Raw genomic sequence first — 21,185 nt, 5'->3', positions numbered from 1 at the left:
GCCCCAGGTCTTTCACACAGAACACACATGGAAACAGAAAAGACCAGCATTGCTGGTCACCAGAATATCAAATCTCAGGAGGAGTCAATTCTCCATTTTTTAAAGTATTTTTTAAAGTAAATAATAAGTAAAGAATAAAAAAATAAAAAACATGACAACATTAATAATAAAAACAATGAATAAGTAGTGTTTTTAGATTTTGGATGATTCAAATCTACCTTTTAAAAGCAAAACAAAACAAAACAAACTGTAAGAAGAAGGGGAGATAAGGAGTTTTACCTTTGCAAACAGGCTTTGGTTTGTTCCATTCGGGCTTGCTGTCTCCGCCCATGATGCAGGAGAGAGTGGCATCTCCATCTAGTGTATAGCCACTGTCACAGTAATAGGTGACAGTTGCCCCCAGCTTAAGCTCAGTGCCAACACGAGTTCCATTGCGCACCAGACCCGGCTCGAAGCATGACTCTCTGGGATTTTCTGTTGATGAAAATAAAGACTAAAGTGAGGGGGATAAATACTGAAAGAGAAGGCAAGAGATTATGATTAATGGCAATTTGTGTGAGACTGACAGTCTTGTGCAGGCAAGGAAGCACCAACAGCTCTAAATACTGTGAAAGGTCAGTCCAGGAGCACGTATGTTGATTGTTTCTCACAGGAATCGTAATTGAGAACTCCCATAAGATAAACTTGAAAGAATGAAGACAAAAGAGGTGCTTTGTGTGGATAAGTGCACTTCAAAGGTGCTTAAAATGAGTACACACAGATGCCTCCACACATTAACAGCATCAAAATATGCTATAGCAACCTACATGCCCTGTGGAGAATGAACAACCCAACACAGGACAGATTAAAAGTGACAACACGCTGGATCAGGTCTGCTGAGTACAAAAAACCGTCCATTACCCAGCAGGATTTGTGTACAGCACACTGCATCCTTCGGCAGTCCAAAATTAGAAATCAATATGTCTTCCTACACATCTGCACCACGCAGCATAAAATGGGTTGAGAAAATTCACAAATGTACTGTTGTTGTTGAGACATTGCTTCCATAAATAGCTATGCTGTTGCATGCCAATGTGTGTGCTGATACGCCAAACCTGTGCCGTTCATGGCCTAACAGTGCATTAAAAAAGACCAGCTAATCTATTAATTGGGGCTGATTGTCCAGATGGTCCACAACTATGTTCAAACTATGCCGTTGAAGGCCTATTTCAGGTGTCCATTTAAGAGACTCAGTCTGTCTATGTGTATGTGTGTGTGTTGGTGAGGATGTGTTTGTGCATTTGGACATGACAAATGTTTGAGTTGGCAGGGAATACTTAGGACAAGCAATGGACTGTGTGTGTGTGGTGTTTATTTAACCGTCGGTCAAGCGTGCAGAGCCTTGGCCCACATATTGCACCTCGGAGGCCAATCAGACGCGGTTGGGAGTCTGTGGAAAGCTGATTGGTCTGTAAAGAGGTTGACAGCACCTGAATCTTGTTCCAACATCAGTGGCACATCAACTTGAGCTAGTGCCAGACAAGATATGGTAGCACTGCTCTCAGGCTTAAGCAAAGATTTAACAAAATTGTATATTTATTTCCTTCCACATTATTAGTTTATACTAATTTGTTGTAAGGAGACTGGGGTCTGAAAGTGGAGCTTTTGAAGTGCCACACACTGAGTCCATCTGCTACGCCAGATTGAGAGAATACTGTTCCTCATTTCACTGAACCCATCTAAGGATGAATTAAAAAACAAACACTCGCTCTCTCTCTCTCTCTCTCTCTCTCTCACTGACTGAAGTGGTCAGCCTTCCAGACAGAAGGTAATGCTCCAGTATGGTTCACTTTGAGTTCATTGACAGTGCTTCTAAAAGCATTTACAGCAATATAAATGAAAGCAAAAGCACACAACCAGTCAAAAGTTTGGATACCATTACTTATCCTTCATTAATACTATTTTCCATGTTATAGAACAGTAGTAAAGTCATCAAAACTATGAAATTACACAAATGGAAGTATGGGAATTATGTAGTGACTAAACAAATACAAATACAAATCAATCAATAAATCTGTATGTAGTAGCTGTCATGCTCTCGTCAGGCTTTGCCCCTTGTTTCTCCACTCCAACTCTCCAGAATTCTAATCATCCACACCTGACAGTGTTTTTAACTATCTCATCATGGACTCTATATATACTCACAGCAGACACTCTTCATTGTCTAGTCTCATCCTATCCAGATTGACTTTCTGATCCCACTGTGAGCTTCTCTTCGTGCTGAGCCTTTTTCTTCATTGTTTTGATTTCGGTTCTCCAGTTGGTCTTTACCTGTGTTTTCTTTTGTGTTAATAAACCTGCATTTGGGTTCCTATATATTCTGCTGTCTCCATCTGATTTGACAGTAGCTTCTTCAAAAAGCCACCTTTGCCTAGATTACAACTCTACATACTCTTGGCTTTCTCTAAACCAACCTTATAAGCTGTCCACCTGGGATAGTTTTAAAACCGTATTGAAGGAGTTCCCATGTTTGCTTGGCATTCATTAGCTTAATATTCCTTCAATATCTGATCCATTTAATTTATGAAACAAATACATAAAGAAATATATAAAATATATATTTTTAACATTCACAACTATTTGTCTACAACACTAATTTCAAGAATTTAAACTTTAATGAGAAACTTATATTTAGTCAAGTACGTCCTAACTTTTCATCAGAAGTGTTGTTGTAATTGAGACCAGTGTAGATTTAGTCACACGAAGAACTAAGTCGAAACACATACTGTACACCTTAATGGTGTTGAATACTCAATCACATCATGTTTGTCTGATTGAACAAGCCTGTCATTTCACAATAAGCAAATAAACCAGTTTCATCAAAGTAAGGTCAGCAGTGTGCATACAGGGACACACAAGCTGCATTTGTTCTCATTTGTGCTCTACCTTTAGTGTGACAGCAAAACATTGATCAAATGGCAGCTTTAGTGAGCACATTCTGGCTTTTAATTTTCATAATTCTCCTCCATATGACTGCGAGAAGTGCATGGGTTGATAATTATACGGAACAAAAGTGATACAAGCAGGAGGAGGTGATCAAGGCCAGATTCAAAGTGCAGTTTTAATTCACCACGCAACAATAACAAAAGACGTGGAGATGGCTAGATGGAGAGATGATGCAAAATTCAGGTGTCGTTCTAATATCACTTTCGACCTTGGTTAAAGGAAATGTTGAGTTGCTTTCAAAAATGAAAGTTATCTTATTGTTTACTCACCCTTAAATGGTGCACTCAGTATTTGTTTCTCTGTTAAAGAAGTTTTACTCCTAAAGAAATTAATTGTGATTTTGAAACATAAGAATAAAATCACTGCGATGGACTGGCGACCTGTCCAGGGTGTCCCCCGCCTTTCGCCCAATGTTAGCTGGGATAGGCTCCAGCCCCCCGCGACCCTGTACACAGGATAAGCGGTTGACGATGGATGGATGGATGGATGGATGAAGAATAAAATCAGGGGAGATGCTCCCTCATGGGGGCTGCATTGTTTGGATCACATGACCAGCTGAAAACAACTTGCTTAAAGGGATAGTTCACCCCAAAATGAAACTTCTCTCATCCTTTACTCACCCTCATACCATCCCAGATGTGTATAACTTACTTTCTTTAAAAAAATTATGATTTTTAAAAGAATATTTCATCTCTGTAGGTCCATACAATGCAATTGAAATGTTGACACTTTAAAAAGCACATACAGGCATCATAATTATAATCTACACAACTCCAGTGTTTTAATCTATATTTTCAGAAGTGATATGGTAGGTGTGGGTGAGGAACAGATAAATAGTAAAGTACTTTTTTGGTTGAAATTCTTCTCCCTGCCCAGTAGGGGTGATAGGCATGAAGAATGTGAATCACCAAAACACACACACAAAAAAAAAAAGAGTGTGAAAGTGATCTGTTTCTCATCCACACCTATCATTTAACTTCTGAAGAAATAAGTTTAACCACTGGAGTCTTATGGATTACTATTATGCTGACTTTTGTGATTTTTGAGTTGGCAAAAGAGCGGAGGAATTCTTCTTAAAATCTTAATTTAAAAAGTAATACATATCTGGGATCACATAAGGGTGAGTTAATGATGAGATAATTTTCATTTTTGGGTGAACTATCCCTTTAATCTCAGTAAATATCTTGTTATTGGACACTTTCACTTTTGGATTAAATTAATCATGGCTGATTGTGAATAGTGAATTTCTACAATGCATCAGTAACTATTGGCTTTGTTCACACAGTCAGTGTTTGGTATTGACAAACATATTTACTTAGAGGTGTGAGTCTTGAAATGTCCCATTCATACAGCAGCGTACAAAATCAGTTTGAATGCTGTCTGTATGAACAATCGAATTCACAACTGCAGTCAAACAGCTGTAACCATAGTTGCAGTGACTAAAAAATGGCGACATCCATAACACGTCTTATCACAATTGCCGCCACGTTATTAAATAACTGAGTTTAATTGAGGTGTGAGTTCATCCATCAGATCATAATTAACCAACAGCAGCTTTGAATCCTTTTAAACCACATGCAGAGTGCAGCTTGAGTTGCGCCCATACCCAGCTCCGGTGGAAGACAGTAGCAGAATCTTCGAATGACACAGAGCTAATTTCTTCATCTCTATGAATTAATGAAACCCCACATGAAACATACGAGACACATGTGTGTACAGTGCAGTGTGTCTATCACTTTACATGATGTAACTAACAACTTGTTGTTCAGTACGGTTCCGTTCACACAGCACAGGTTTGCAGAGAATGCGGTTGTGAGACCTGAAGATTTGTGTGTGTAGGACTATAAGTACGCCAGGTAGCGAAACATTCAAAAGGACACACAAAGCAATAAATATAACCTTCTGGAGGAATACCCTTAGGGCCTTTCCAGGTCATAAAAATATGAATCTATACATTTGGAGCCGAAAGTCTGGGTAGTCCTCTCCCAGTTACATCCTGCATCTCATCACTAAACAAAAGAACTGCCAGAAAGATCGCACTCCTCTCTGGGAGTCCCCTTTTGGGAGACTGAAGCTCCTTTTAGGTTGTTGAATTGAGATAATTAACGAGTACCACATGGTTGGTCAGGAGACTTACCATTCTGCTAAAACAGCAAAACAGCATGATTTAAAACAAAAGGGACATTGGTCAAGGAGGTCAAATCTACGCTGAGGCCACATTTTCTTTTGAGCTGTTTCAACATATCGGTGGTCGAATACGTTGATTGGGTTTTAAATAGTAATTCTGTTAGATTCCCTAGAGATTCCCTTGGTCATTTTAACCAATAATGAGCTAAAATTCCTGAACAGTAAACATAAGGTTTAATGTAAATCTCAACTTAAAACATAAGACAAACAGACACAAAGAGGCCGCGTGCATCTCTCTCTCAAACTGGCATCTCTGGCTCATCTTTATCCCCCTCCCGGCTGATTAGCCCAATTCCTGCCCCACCCTCCTCCTCGTCACTCTCGTAAATAAGCAAACTGTTTGAATGTAACCGTATTAAGCACTCAACACAGGACATACAGTCTAGAACAATCAAATACTTCTTAAAGTATACACAGAATGACTAAATAATCATGCAATGAAGACATATAAATTGGCTTGCCTGCTAAAAAAAACATCAACAAAAACAACAGCCTACAACAGCTTAAATTGGTTTATTTGGTTTCAGCTGGTCTTAGTTAGCTGGCCAAACTGTTGCTCAGCTGGGAGGCGAGCTGATCTCTCAGCCTGACCAGCTGAAAAGTGTCCAAATCCCCCTGAAACTAGCCAACACAACAACCTGACCAGGATGGAAGACCAGCTAAGACCAGCTGTTTTTGGGTTGTTGGTTCCTGCAAGCTAGGAATACATGTAACTTATTCCTCCTAAGATAAGGAGGAGTATACCTGTGTACTGCAGGACAAATCCATTGCTGCTAAGTGAGGCATCACTGCGAAAGGCGAGGAAGAGCGTGTTGGAGCTGCTTTCAATGCGTTCAGGGACGTCTGCGCCATAAAAGCTGCCCAGCAGTGGGCTGAGAGAATCAGGCCCATCATAGACATGCAGAAAGTCATAGCTCGGCTCTAGGCTAAAGCTAAAAGGAGGAAGGACCATTTATAGTTAGACAGGTAGTGTACTTTAGTGTACTCAACAATATGACATATAATATTAGTAGCTATTATAGCAGGAATGATGTTGGTTATTGCTGGACATTAATCCTACAAACTAGGCTTACTGATTGAAGTTGAGCGATATGATGTGGTCAAGAGTTACTCTAACTGTCCAGTCGCATTCTCTGCCATGGGGGTAGGGCTCTGGGTATTCAGGGGACAGGATCAGTCCACTAGGGCCAGTCAGATTTCCTCCACATGGAGCTGCAATTCAAAGGAGGTAAAGGGGCTTAGGAGGTAAAGTAAATGCTAGACTTATTATTTGCACTTTCAAAATATGACCCTCTAATTCATCTAAATCTCAAACCATACATTAAACATTTAAAGTTGTGATTCAGTATAGTTGCTCTTATGAGATCAACATTTATTATTAAAACTATTATGAAATTAAAAATGATGTGTCATATAAAGAATGTCAATCATACACAGGGCAAAGAATTTAAATGCCCAGTTTACAGGTGAAACTCGAAAAATTAGAATATCGGGCAAAAGTTCATTAATTTCAGTACTTAAAAGGTGAAACTAATATATTATATAGACTCATTACAAGCAAAGTAAGATATTTCAAGCCTTTATTTGATATAATTTTGATGATTATGGCTTACAGCTTATGAAAACCCCAAATTCAGAATCTCAGAAAATTAGAATATTGTGAAAAGGTTCAGTATTGTAGGCTCAAAGTGTCACACTCTAATCAGCTAAACACCTGCAAAGGGTTCCTGAGCCTTTAAATGGTCTCTCAGTCTGGTTCAGTTGAATTCACAATCATGGGGAAGACTGCTGACCTGACAGTTGTGCAGAAAACCATCATTGACACCCTCCACAAGGAGGGAAAGCCTCAAAAGGTAATTGCAAAAGAAGTTGGATGTTCTCAAAGTGCTGTATCAAAGCACATTAATAGAAAGTTAAGTGGAAGGGAAAAGTGTGGAAGAAAAAGGTGCACAAGCAGCAGGGATGACCGTAGCCTGGAGAGGATTGTCAGGAAAAGGCCATTCAAATGTGTGGGGAGCTTCACAAGGAGTGGACTGAGGCTGGAGTTACTGCATCAAGAGCCACCACACACAGACGGGTCCTGGACATGGGCTTCAAATGTCAAACGTCTTACCTGGGCTAAAGAAAAAAGAACTGGTCTGTTGCTCAGTGGTCCAAAGTCCTCTTTTCTGATGAGAGCAAATTTTGCATCTCATTTGGAAACCAAGGTCCCAGAGTCTGGAGGAAGAATGGAGAGGCACACAATCCAAGATGCTTGCAGTCCAGTGTGAAGTTTCCACAGTCTGTGTTGGTTTGGGGAGCCATGTCATCGGCTGGTGTTGGTCCACTGTGCTTTATTAAGTCCAGAGTCAACGCAGCCGTCTACCGGGACATTTTAGAGCACTTCATGCTTCCTTCAGCAGACAAGCTTTATGGAGATGCTGACTTCATTTTCCAGCAGGACTTGGCACCTGCCCACACTGCCAAAAGTACCAAAACCTGGTTCAATGACCATGGTATTACTGTGCTTGATTGGCCAGCAAACTCGCCTGACCTGAACCCCATAGAGAATCTATGGGGCATTGCCAAGAGAAAGATGAGAGACATGAGACCAAACAATGCAGAAGAGCTGAAGGCCGCTATAGAAGCATCTTGGTCTTCCATAACACCTCAGCAGTGCCACAGGCTGATAGCATCCATGCCAAGCCGCATTGAGGCAGTAATTAATGCAAAAGGGGCCCAAACCAAGTACTGAGTACATATGCATGATTATACTTTTCAGAGGGCCGACATTTCTGTATTTAAAATCCTTTTTTTTTTATTGATTTCATGTAATATTCTAATTTTCTGAGATTCTGAATTTGGGTTTTCATAAGCTGTAAGCCATAATCATCAAAATTATATCAAATAAAGGCTTGAAATATCTTACTTTGCTTGTAATGAGTCTATATAATATATTAGTTTCACCTTTTAAGTTGAATTACTGAAATTAATGAACTTTTGCACGATATTCAAATTTTTCGAGTTTCACCTGTATGTACATGGACTGTGTTTTGATGCCAGGCTTTCACCTGAATTGGAACACATTTGCAGGACTTTGCCTTTGCCATTTCAACATGACATGAACTGCAACCTTGGATTTAAGTGTGTAACTATGTGTCTGTTAATAATGTGCATATGTTGGATGATTTTTATGTAAAAAAAATAAATAAAAAAAGGAATAAAAGGACAAAAACAAAACTGAGCAAGGATGAAATCCTCCATTGGAAGTTGCATCTACAACAATCTACATCAACAATTTGATGTATCTTCTCCAATAATGGAGTGGAGTTTAATGGTTCCAGAAAGAACAATATACAGTATCACAGTAGAGCAAAGTGATACTGTAGGACAGGCATGGTTACTTTTATTTTGGCATGCTCATACCAGAACAGGTGGGTGGATCAGGCTGCCAGAAGAAACGGTTGTTGATCTCGGTACAGGTGATCTTGGTCGCCCCCTTTAGAATGTATCCGGCATCACACTGAAACAGCACACGATCCCCTGGCTCTCGGCTGTCTCCAATGCGAGTGCCATTAGTTGGAATGCCAGGATCATTACAGGAAGTGGCAGTTGAAACTGGGGAAAGAAAACATCCAGTATAAAGTAGGTAAAAGTCACTAACTATAACACAAACAATGGAATCCTCCTCTTAATATCCTGGATTGAGAGAGAGTGAAATTATTTTTACAATGTGTAACAGCAGGGCCCTGACCCATAAAGCATACTTGATGAGTATTTGAGCACTTGTGGACTTGTAAAGGCCATTGTTTGCAAGAGTCAGTGAAGTCCAAGAGGCGATAGGGTGTCAAATTTTTCATCTTATGATTCAGAATTATGCTATGCATGAAATGCACCCTTGATGTACACTTTTGCTGAGCCAACACTGATCCAGACTTCACAGCAAACTACCTGACAGTTGATGTGGCCTTGTGTCATCAAAGTATGGACAACCGCAAATGCTTAGTGCAGCATTTGGGATAGGACCTAAGTCATCTATTCGGTTTTGTGGACTGCTGAGAGAACCATCAACTATGTATCTAAAACAGACTATAACTGTTGTTACAAAACTGATTACATAAAACCTGACAACCTCACATCTATGTAGATAAGCTTGTGTTTAGCCCTCTAGAACGGCAGAGCAGCTAAATAAAAGCTCCAGTCTGCCTGACTCCACACACACTCATTTATCCAGGGATCTGCTGCTCCATGGTACTCTCTCAAAGATGCTTCAGCCAGGATGGGCTGTTTTAAAAGTAAAATCTGACACTTTGGAACAGAAATACTAAAGCGCTGATGCATAATGGCACATCAATTCTTTTTTTCTTTTTGTAAAACAAAAATATCCTTTTCATGTATTTTTTGTGGCTCCAAGGTATCATCCATGATACCAGGGCACTGTGGTTGGAGTGATGGCTGATAGAGGTGGGCGGGGATGGTTACCCTGGTTACAGGTTGACAGCAGAAAGAAGCACATAAACCTTGGCTTAAAGGGTGTCAGTCATTTTTAGTAGAGGGTGCTGTAGGGTGGGAGCTTTTGGCGGCCTTTGGAGAATCTCTAGGAGAGGGTTTCTCAGTTGTCATCCTGTACTTGTTAACTTTATTAACACAATTCCTGTTTCCATGGTAACAGCTACTTCTCTTTTATTATATTATTGAAGATGTTTTACCAGTACCCATTTTGGGGGGATTTAATGTGGTGCCGTCAGCCAAACAGCAATCATTTTCCTGTGGCAAGATTTCAAATGGCCTACTATCTTGCGCCAGCCCAGCAACTGCCATTGAAATGAATAGGGTGGAGAGCCTCCTTAAGCTATTATAGACCAACTTTGTTAAAGTCTAAGCTCATTTCTTGTAAACTTCTTGACACATTGCATGGAATGGGAAATTCTCCAGTGACACTCTAACATTATTGTCAGTTTGAGAATAAAAAGACAATTAAATATACCAAGCACAAATAGTACTGTAAGAACACATAACAAACACACGCAAACATATACTCAGACACAAACCTGAGAACTGCAGAGCAAAACCCTGCTTGCTGGTGAAGAAGTCAGTTGTGAACTGCAGGCTGACCGAGTTAAAGGTGCTGTGGAGGTCTGGGGGAAGTGTAGAGCCACTCAGCTCTCTAAGGAGCACACCTCCATCCTGAGGCCCATCCCAAATCTGCAAAACATCATGTACCTCCTCTGTATGGAAGACCAGGAAATGCATCCTGTGGAATAACAAAAAATAAACATAACATTAAATGGCTATACTGTTTATACAAAAGGGCATAGAAAGGAGAGAGAGACCAAGAAGTCATATTTACGGCATCTGTCACAAAGGGAAAGGAGAAACATTGGAAATGGAATCACTGTGTTAATTTCAACATTCTCACATTTTACTGGTTATATGCATTTCAATAACTTGTTTCAAATTCGATATAGACAATTTGAAGTGGCTGGATGGGAAAAGCCACATATTAGCACTTGGCTGGCACTTAATATTATAAGGATAAAAGAGACTGAGAGTATAGATAAAGAATGAAAATGATAAACCGGGGAAGTAAAATGAGTACACAGGCATCGGCAATATTAAATCTGCATGTGTTAAATACAAATTAGAAAAGAGAAGACATAAAGAGAAAAATATATCTTACAATTATAATGTTGAACCTCCAAGAATTGAAGTCGTTAACCTTTACTTTCATAGCAATATCACAAAGAAGAAATGTCATGTCCAGGCTTGGGGATATGTGATTGTTTGCTATGACCAAATGTCAGGAAAAATATAAATAAAAATAAAAATAAAAGGATTAGGTTACTTTCCTGAAACACAAGATAGTGAATACATAACTACCAAACTATCCTCTCTGTGTAATTATACTTTATCTCTGAAAAAAGGAAAGTCTGGGTATGTTTATTGTCAGTAAAGGTTCATTTGAAGGTAGGGGCTCACCTCTTGAGAACAGACTAATGATTATAATATTATAGTAAAAAATAAAATAAAATAATAATAATAGTAAAAGCTTGTTTGACTGTCAAGTAATGGAAAAAACACAGCAAACAAAATAACATTTAAAATCTATATGTAAAATCAGAACAACAGTCAGTCAAAACCAAACAAGCCCAATACATAAACTGAAAAACCATGATTAAAAATGTTGGGGGAATTAGGTTTCATGGAACATTTAATTTTGGTAATGTGATTTGGCAATAAAAAAAAAAAAAAGAAATTTGAGCAAAACCAAATAAACACTATTAAAACAGCCTGGCAAAAGATCAGAATCCACTATATTAGTCCAATTCTAAGTAGGAGCCAGCTACTCAGGGACCCAAATGGTTTGGATAAGATTGAATGGAATGATAAAACAGCACTAAATTCAAGTCAGTTATCCTAACACCCAACATGGTTCTGAATGTAGGTCACTCCTCTTTAAAAATTGAGATAAATATGACCCATATAATTCCAAAGGCATTTGTGTGAAGAGTAATCTTGGGAACCGTCTTTGTAGTGTGATAAATTCTAGACTTAGACATCCTTATGAATCACAGTGAGATGAGTAAATCTCTAAATTGATTTTTACCGCATTTTCCAAAAAGCACCTTGACAAAGTACAGACTCAGCGATCCCAGTGTCGCAAAATAAATTAAAATACATAAAAAAAACATGGTTTTCAATGGCATAAAAAAAAAAAAAGTCTACTTTGAAAGCAAACAAGTCTTGGTGCAACCTGCCTTTTCACGAATTAATACAAATAATTCAACTGAATACATAAATTTGAATTACATTTGTTAAGCATTTTCATGTAATAAATACGATAGAGAAAATAAGTTAGATAGTAAATATTCAAAACAGTTGGACAATCAGTGTGCAGCAGGGTGAGTTATGAGATGTTGGAAACACAAGAGCTGAAATTACAAAATAAACATAATGACATGTAGTCTGTATCAATTAACAAATAGTTTAAACTTTTCAAGTGTAGGGTCTAAATCATTCAGCAGTGCCTCCAGGAGTGAGGAATGTTTGCACGTGACACTGCACAGCCGGAAGTGGGGAGCAGAGTGTAGTTGAGTCCAATCCAGTTTGCCTATGCACTGTTTGACATCTCAGACATTGTGTGTGTGTTTTTAATTTTTTTGTGAGGGGTAGGGTTAGGATCTATAGTTTGTACAGTTTAAAAATAATTATGTCAATGGAGAGTCCTCATAATGATAGCTGCACCAACATGAGTGTGTGTTACACAGCTTGTAACGGCAGCTTGTAACGTAACTGGATGTTGCAGAAACACAGATGTGTGACGCTCCTCTGTGGGGCCCATTTATTAACCGTCACATATGTGTGACTTTAAGTATAAAAGACCGGTTAAACAAGACCGCCTTAACAGAAGTATAAAATCAAAAGAAATAAGTGGATCCAGTTAAATAAAAACAGGAATTAAAGACAGTTGTCAAAAGCCATTTTGGGACAACTGGAACAACCTGTAACACTTAGACCATCAAAAGTAAGCAATCTGAAAGGATGTAAAATATGCCAGGAGTCTGTTTTTAATGTGTGTTTTTTTTTTTTTTTTTAAGAATCTGAAGTGGCTGAGAGCTGCCTGACCTGATCACACATACACAAGAACAAAAAAACTTCCCTTCATTAATACTGAATCCAAATAATAATGTGCATTTTTTTGTACAGACTGTGGAATTGGCTCGAGTACAGCAATTCCACGAATTACTGTAGACATATGCTAAGTGAAAAAAAATAGATTATGTATAAAATATGACCTCAAAGCAAAACCAAGTTTGATATTTATTCTTCGAAAACAAACATGCACACCATGACTGTGGTTAAGCCTAACAGCATTAGAATCCAGGAGGCAAATGGATTCGGTTATATTGAATGTGCAATCCGCACATTTACAGACTACTGCTGGGAGGAAATAACCAATACAATAAAATGTTCTCAACATGTAGGCTATACAGTGTATGCATAATAGACCCAAGTATTTCCACATTCATTGTTCACCGAATTGTTGCCATGACAGACAAGCTTACCAGCTGTAAACAAAAAAAAAAAAAAAGAAAATCCAACACTTCAGGCTTACTCTAATTCACGTAAGTGAATTTGCAGAGATTTCCCTGGTTCCCTATTCCACCTCTCAGTTTGTGTGTGTGTGTGTGTGTGTGTGTGTGTGTGTGTGTGTGTGTGTGTGTGTTTTCCCTACTCCCTTCAGATATGAGTGGGAAGTATATCTACATCCAAGTTTCAATTGAATATTGTGTGGGCTTTAGAATTTGACAAATCCATCTATTCAGCATGAAAGACGCACACACACTCATACAAATAAAGAGCAATCTCGGCTAGCAACAGGTATTTCACTGTGTACACAGATTGGTTGAAATAAAAGAGATGTAGCCACAAGTGATTTATAACTGCATATCCAACAAAGCAATGTTTTTTATCTGGTAGGTTGCAGGTCTGATAGGGTCATAGACAGCAGTGAAAATTCAATTAAAAATGCAAGACCAAATACAAACCAAATAATAGCACATTCTTTGGACAGCAAACTACATAGAAAACACCTCCTATATCTTTTACAGTTGAGACAAATTAGGCAGATGCCAACATGGGCAGGTTGCGTGACATGTCTTTATCCTTGAATATCATGAACACATCTATGCAAAGAAAAGACGATACAACACAAATACAGATACATTCCATGTTGCATTAGTTTGTTTTGACCACAATGTGTTGTTATGTGTGGTGAATTATTGGCTGCCGAAAGCATTAAACCATTGACATCCAAAATTGTTTCCATATTCAGCCTAAGTCAAGTTTATGACTTTGCAAATTGTATTTTATTATATTAATTTAATATAGTATTTTGGCTTACTTGAGGGGCTGCTCTGGCTCAGGTGGTAGAGCGGGTTGTCCACTAATCGCAGGTTTGGTGGTTCGATTCACGTCCCACACGACTCCACATGCCAAAGTGTCCTTGGACAAGACACTGAACCCCAAGTTGCTCCCAATGGCAGGCTAGCACCTTGCATGGCAGCTCTGCCATCATTGGTGTGTGAATGTGTGTGTGAATGGTTTAAATTGCTTTAAATACCGCTAAGGTTAAAAAGGCGCTATATAAGTGCAAACCATTTACTTCAAAATGACTGTACTGTGTTGGGTCGCCACGTGTCCAATGTAAAATCTGTGTCCTGAAGCAAAACCATTTGAGAAACATTGTAATAAAGAATAACCCAGCATTTGAGCCTAAGAGAGAGACACTTGCAGAGAAAGATCGAGAGGCAGACAGACGGAAAAAAAGAGAAGTATCATTCAAACCAGAGGTTCTAAATGAGATTAATCAGCCTACAGTCAGAATGCTATTATAAATCTGATAAAAAGCCAATTATTCCACCACACTCAACCCATTCCCAAACCGGTTTACCACCCCCCATATTTTCTCTTTATGTGAGGAAATCAGGACTTCAGAAACCTCTTAAGACTTTAAACATCTACTGTGCCACTGAGGTACCACTAACAGGACGGTTCTGTGTCATGCTAATGATAAATGCTAATCTATGCAAGGGACGGCTAGTGTCTCAAAGGGAAAACGGTGCACAATGATGCATCCATTCCATGACTGTGCCAGTGTGCTTCCTCTGTGCCTGCAGGATATGTTAATGCAGGTGTTATTTGCAGAACAGAATGCGTAAATGGGGCAAGCCAAATATTAGCATGTCTCGCAAAACACATAAGTGTGTGGTTAAGGCAGGACAAGCTCTCTCTGAGAGACCAACAGTAATGTGCTCTCATCATTGAGCACAGGGCAAACAAGAAACAAAGTAGATGTTTTGGGCTAATGGGATTAGAACATCACAATTTAATAAACTTTTCAATGAATTCATGCTGGTTATGCTGGTTAGTTGTGTGGGGATGGTCGAGCTAGTGGGCCATTATATCTATGCAGTTCACTTAGCTGGTGATTTTGGTCGAACAAGGTTGTCTTACTGGTTAAGCTGGTTGAGATTTGGCAGGTTAGCATGGTCCTATTAGCATCTGCTAGTCGATGCCATAACTATACCATCTGGACCCAAAATGCATATTTCTCCATTGCTGGCCATTCAGAGTATTTAAAAAGAAAAATTATTTCTGTTCAGTGTAAAGAGGTTAAGGTGCAAGTTCTGGCAAACAGTTTGGTCTTTTCATGCTTTAACGTTAATCTAAGCAACCTCAGTTATAGAGCTTTGAAGACAGGGTAATGTAGCGATATTGAAACGAGAATAAGGGTCGTCCTCCGACAGTCTTGCCTGAATAAACAGCATACTGGTAGACCTAATCCATATGTTGCCACTGTTAACGTATACTCATGTTATATCTTTTTATTACATTTTTTTATTTCAACATTTTTCTTTGCTTTCTCCTTGTCCTTCTATCCCTTCCTGTTTCTCTCTACTGCATTACAACTCTTTCATTTAATCTGCGCAGATGGGATGTGGCACGGAAAGGTGGGGGGTTGTTCGCAGAAGCATTGGCAAGAGAGTGTGTGGTAACAGTCTGTCAGATTTGCATGTTCAATATTGGAAAATACTGTACTCAAGACAAACACAATGAATCTTTTCAAAATGAATACATAAATTCACCATTTTGAAGCTGGAAAAGAGAGGCAAGCTTAAAATTTCCCTGTGTTTTTAAGGACCAAAGCGGTTAAATCAGATGTCAAAAGAACTGCCAAAGAGTGAGGGAGAAGGAGAAGAAGAGAGGTGAATGGAGAGGAGAGCTGTGTCATATGAATATCAAACAGCACTTCTACCCCAGGAGTCTCGCAATGACTTGACAGACAGGGAGCGATGTGTGCTTGTGAATGCATGACTGTCAATATATTTATGTGACCTATTTGCTTATTTAACCTCCATTTTTTACATTCAAAAGGTAAAAGGGATAGTTAAGCCCAAATGGATATTCTGTCATAATTTACTCACCTTCATGTTGTTCCAAACCTATATGAATTTCTTTCTTTCATGGAACACGTAAAAGAGATGTTAGGCAGAATGACAGCTCACTGTCACTCACTTCGTTCACTGTCATTGTATAAAAAAAGAAAAAGGAAAAGAAAAACAATTAAGTGAATAAATAACATTCTGCCTAACATCTCCTTCCGTGTTCCATGGAAGAAAGAAAATCATATGGGTTGGGAACAAAATGAGAGTGAGTAAATGATGACATAACTGCAATTTAGGGGTGAACTGTTCCTTTAAGAACACAATCATATTTACAAGGGCAATCTGGCATGGATAATGTTGATTATCTTGAAGGGGCAAGGGGAAGGGAATAAACAATCCAAAAATGTAAGAATAAATATATAAATAATATAAAAAAGTAAACAACAAAGACAAAAACATAAAATAACATTTTAAGAAAAATAACACCATAATCTGTGAAATGTGAGATCAAAGGATTTTAAATTCTGTGAGAAGCATTTTCAGGTGTACAAGAAAATGTCCATGATAGTGTACGAGAAATTGTCCATTATAAAAATCCTTCAAAGTTTTGAGGAGAAGAAAAATAAAGATTGCTGTGCATTCCTGAAAAAAATTGCAAGGTAGCAAAAGTATAATGTTAAAGGTTTATGTAAGTTTTGTTAACACTTTGAGCTGCTGCGCAAGTCTTGTTGCCTTAAGCATGCCTTGTTTTTTACTGGCTGCACACAAGAATCAACACATATAATGGGACCATCAATGTAAAGGTGGCTACAGATGGATAAATTCAACATGCAAATTAATGCAAAAGAAAAAAAATCACTTATGCTGGGCAGTAGCTTTGCAAAAAATAGTGCATTTCTCAGTAGTAAGGTGGTAGCTCAGGCAAGTTTCTAAATCAAGTAGATTTTCAGTAACAAAGTGAATTCTTTGATGAGGTAGTAGTGTAGCGTTGACAAAAGTTACATCATGCCTTGTGCCCAGTGTTTACTGTCGCCAGTTTTGAATCAGAACTAAAGATGTCCAATTCACAAATGAATCACGCATTTAAGTCTTAGCTAAGCGGTCTAAATTGGTTCGTTATCCAATCTGAATGACTCAGAAAGCTTAGAGAGTAATTTGGAGTGCTAACACACTAATGGAATACTTTAAAACACAAAAAACAACGATAATGCTGGTTGCAGTGGATATTTATCAACAATCAAACCAAACCTGCAAATGCATAATATAGTTTGCCAGTGATGAAGAAGGTCTTAATTAACAAGTGTGCAGATTGTGAATGACTACTGCAGTTAAAAACACTTTCCAAGCAAAATAATATCAAAACACTTGGTAGCCTACATAAAAACACATAAAAAAGTACCATGGCATTACCATGTTTTTTGGAAATGTACCATTACCTAGGATAACCATGTAAATACAATGTAATATGAAAATGGTAACCATATACTGAAATACAATGGTGGCACCATGGTATTTTTGAAGTACTTTGAAGCACCATGTAAATTCAATTGTATGTGAAAATATACGGTAGTGCCATGGTGTTTTTTATATTACCATACCTAAAAGCACCATGTAAATAAAGAATGGTACACTAATATGGTACTTGGATTTCAAAGTACCATGGTACTACCATCTGATACCATCAGATATCAAAGATTTATTGCCCAGGTGTGCTCAACAACAAGGTATTTGGTCTCTGAACAGAGGCTTCCAGTACATACAGAAATACAACAGCTAGATGAGTATGGTGTTTCAGATGCAGCTGGTTCTCCAAGAAAGTCTGGCTGGTTAAGCTAATTTTGGCTGGTCCTTGGACCGACAATAAATAAAATAATAATAATAATAATTAAAATAAATAATAATAATAATAATAATGGAATAATAAAACAATAAAAAATAAAACTTTTTATTTTTCAACCAAAGAATATAATGTCAGGAACTAGCTGACGCATTAATGATTAATTAAATTAATCTGCTGTGTATGCAGGTTGGATAAGTGTAAGAAGCAAGTCTGAATCAGATTCAGCAGATGTGAGATTCTGGCCACCTTAAAAATAAGTGCACAGCACTTTCAGCACTTTCTACCAACAATATATGGTGCCAGATGGTCTGGTTTGAGTATTTCTGTAACTGCTGATCTCCTGGGTTTTTCACGCACAACATTCTGTATAATTTACTCAGAATGGTGCCTAAAACAAAAAAAAAACATCCAGCAAGCAGCAGTTCTGCGGATGGAAATGCCTTATTGATGAGAGAGGTCAACAGAGAATGTCCAGACTGTTTCAAAGCGACAAAGTCTACAGTAACTCAGATAACGACTCTGTTCAATTGTGGTGAGATGAATAGCATCTCAGAATGCTATTCTGAGATGTGGGTTGGCACTGTTTTGGTGGCATAAGGGGACCTACACAATATTAGGCAGGAGGTTTTAAAGTTGAGGCTAAACAAGTACAATTTGTACTGTTTTAAAATAATAATAATAATAATAATAATAAAAAATAATAAATAATAATATATATATATAATTAAATAATATATATTATTTTTATTTTTATTAATTTTTTTTTATAATTTTTTTCTTTGTATTTTTAAGTAAATTAATCTGTTCAAGTTTAATGCTGTCACTCAAGTTGAGAACCCCTTGTATTTGAGCCAGAAAATACTGTTCTGATTAAATTATAATTTATCAAAGCAGCTTCAACAACAATGATCAGCAGAATCACAACAGAATGTGATAGAACAATAGAGAAGAGAAGATAAGATAAGAAGAGAGCAACTGTGAGGAAGTTACGCAAAGGGAAGTGTGCGAGGAAAGAAGAGGGATAATGTTTGAACTGAATGCTTTGAAGAAAGAAAAAAAAGGTTGATAAAACAGCAGAATAGGAAAGGAGGGATGTGGGGACCACAGCTTCCATCAATTCCTCAGATTTTTTCGTGACTGCAGATGAGCTTCAAGCGTGACAGTACGATCCTTTGAGCTCCAGCTTGAGCGCACAAAACCGGCTCTGGAACAGCAGACTTAACCGATGTCTAATCCCATGTGAATGGGGACATTTGGGCAAAGGCAGTATATCTGTATGTGTGTGTCTTTGTGAAGTGACTGCTGAAAGTAATTATCACTTGTGCCAAACAAAGGCATTTTAGATGTGGAGACTTGTCTATGATGAAAGAGCGATGATATATCGCCTTCCCCTCCTGCCTCCTGAAACCCCAAAGTGCGTCCCACCCCCTCGGCATCTTTGGACATCACGCACCCACCCTAGTCCACCCTTACACATCCTTTAATGTCTTCACAATCAGACTTCTCCATCAAACCTCCTGGATATGGCCGCCTACCAGGACAGCAGGACAGTTTACCTCTGATTCAACCAAACCCAGCTCCCTTTCGTCTTTCTGGAACCTGAATTTCTGTAGTCACTCTTGCTAACAAATTCTTACTGCTGCTTAACAGAGGCCTAGCATTAGTGCAAGACATGATCCCAGTCCTACTGCATTGCAAATTATCTTGAATAATTGATTGCTCATGATGAGATCAAAGAAATATATGTGCATACCTTACAGTGGGGAACTAGGTTTGAGACTGAAAGGTACCCATGCTTTTAATTGCCCTGTGCCTGTGGAACAGGGATCTCATAAACAATTTAAACACACAAACATGCATGTACTGTACTGTATGTACACATACAGAAAGTAGGTAAATATAGACACATTCTAATTATATGATTTGTGATACTCACATGTAATCATACAAAATATGCAGCTTCCAGTACAAGAAACAAATTGAAATAAAAAAGCACACAAACATACACACTCTGAATGCTGTTTATCATTCAGACCAAAGTCTTCAGAAATTATCAATTAGATTCAGAAGGGGAGGGGACAGCAGAACTGTATTTGCTCTTGTGCCACTAATATATTTTTTCTCCTCACACATACAGAAACACTCTAAAGATGGGCAATGTTTAATTACTTAACACTTTTTTAGCAGTAAACACTTGTGATTTTCATTAAATGCTGCACACCTGTGACCATATTAATGCGTTGCTTTGCTTGGTAACCCTTAACAGGATTTAGCAGTATGCACTATATTGCTTGATGGAAAAATTATTTCTGTATATTGTTCCTGCTAAAGAGTATATTTTCTCAATTACAGCACAGACATTGGCGTTGAACATCTTTTACAAGACGCGTCTTAATAAAGATGCCTTTCCGTCTTTGTGTGATTCCTGGAAGTGGTCGTTATCTCTCAACTTCCGAAGGCCATGGGTGCTGCCTCACGTGTCTGGGCAGTGATCACACTGAGGCAGCGTTTGTGGATGGTTCATGTTCTCATTATGACAGAATATGACCATGGCCACTCTAGCCGCCCCCCACGCTGCGCCTTCTACACGGCCAGCATGACATCTCTTTTGGGGCCTGCAATCAGAATAGCTCTTTGATCGCTGCTTGTCAGATGCCGATGACTCAACTGGGCTGCCACCTTCGGGTCTGTACTTTCGCGCCTCGGTTCACCCATGACACAGACCCTTACTACGGTTTGCTTACGACGGCCAGGCATATCAGTACAAGGTCCTCCCCTTCGGCTGGTCACTGTCACCTCAGGTCTTCACGAAAGTCGCAGAGGCAGCTCTTGTCCCGTTAAGGGAAGTGGGCATCTGCATACTCAACTACCTCAACGACTGGCTGATTCTAGCACACTCTCGAGAGTTGCTGTGCGCGCACAGGGATTTGGTGCTCAGGCACCTCAGCCGTCTAGGGCTTCGGGTCAACTGGGAAAAGAGCAAGCTCTCCCCGGTTCAGGGCATCTCTTATTTAGACTCGGTCTCAATAATAGCGTGCCTCACAAGCGAGCACATGCAGTCGGTGCTGAACTGCCTGAAATCATTCAGGTGGAGGACAGCGGTTCCTTTGAAACACTTTCCGAGGCTCCTAGGGCATATGGCTTCCTAGGCGGCAGTCACGCTCCTTGGGTTGATGCATATGAGGCCACTTCAGCACTGGCTTCAGACTCAAGTCCCGAGATGGGCATGTTGCTGTGCAACACAT

General features: G+C 38.9%; 1 protein-coding gene across 1 annotated transcript in view; it reads right to left on the bottom strand.

Moving 5' to 3' along the window:
* Positions 1–21,185, bottom strand: part of LOC127650708 (CUB and sushi domain-containing protein 2-like) — a 467,844-nt gene that overhangs the window by 102,421 nt on the left and 344,238 nt on the right. Inside the window, exons 28-32 of the mRNA XM_052136305.1 lie at positions 10,203–10,405; positions 8,578–8,769; positions 6,246–6,384; positions 5,920–6,104; positions 280–495 (exon numbers count right to left, since the gene is read on the bottom strand). Of these exons, the coding sequence (XP_051992265.1) occupies positions 280–495; positions 5,920–6,104; positions 6,246–6,384; positions 8,578–8,769; positions 10,203–10,405 (935 nt within the window). The remainder of the gene's footprint in view (positions 1–279; positions 496–5,919; positions 6,105–6,245; positions 6,385–8,577; positions 8,770–10,202; positions 10,406–21,185) is intronic.

The sequence above is a fragment of the Xyrauchen texanus genome, chromosome 10, assembly GCF_025860055.1.
Source record: "Xyrauchen texanus isolate HMW12.3.18 chromosome 10, RBS_HiC_50CHRs, whole genome shotgun sequence".
Lineage (NCBI taxonomy): Eukaryota > Metazoa > Chordata > Actinopteri > Cypriniformes > Catostomidae > Xyrauchen > Xyrauchen texanus.
Note: the sequence above shows the minus strand (reverse complement) of the source record. Positions and strands in the feature narration are given on the sequence as shown.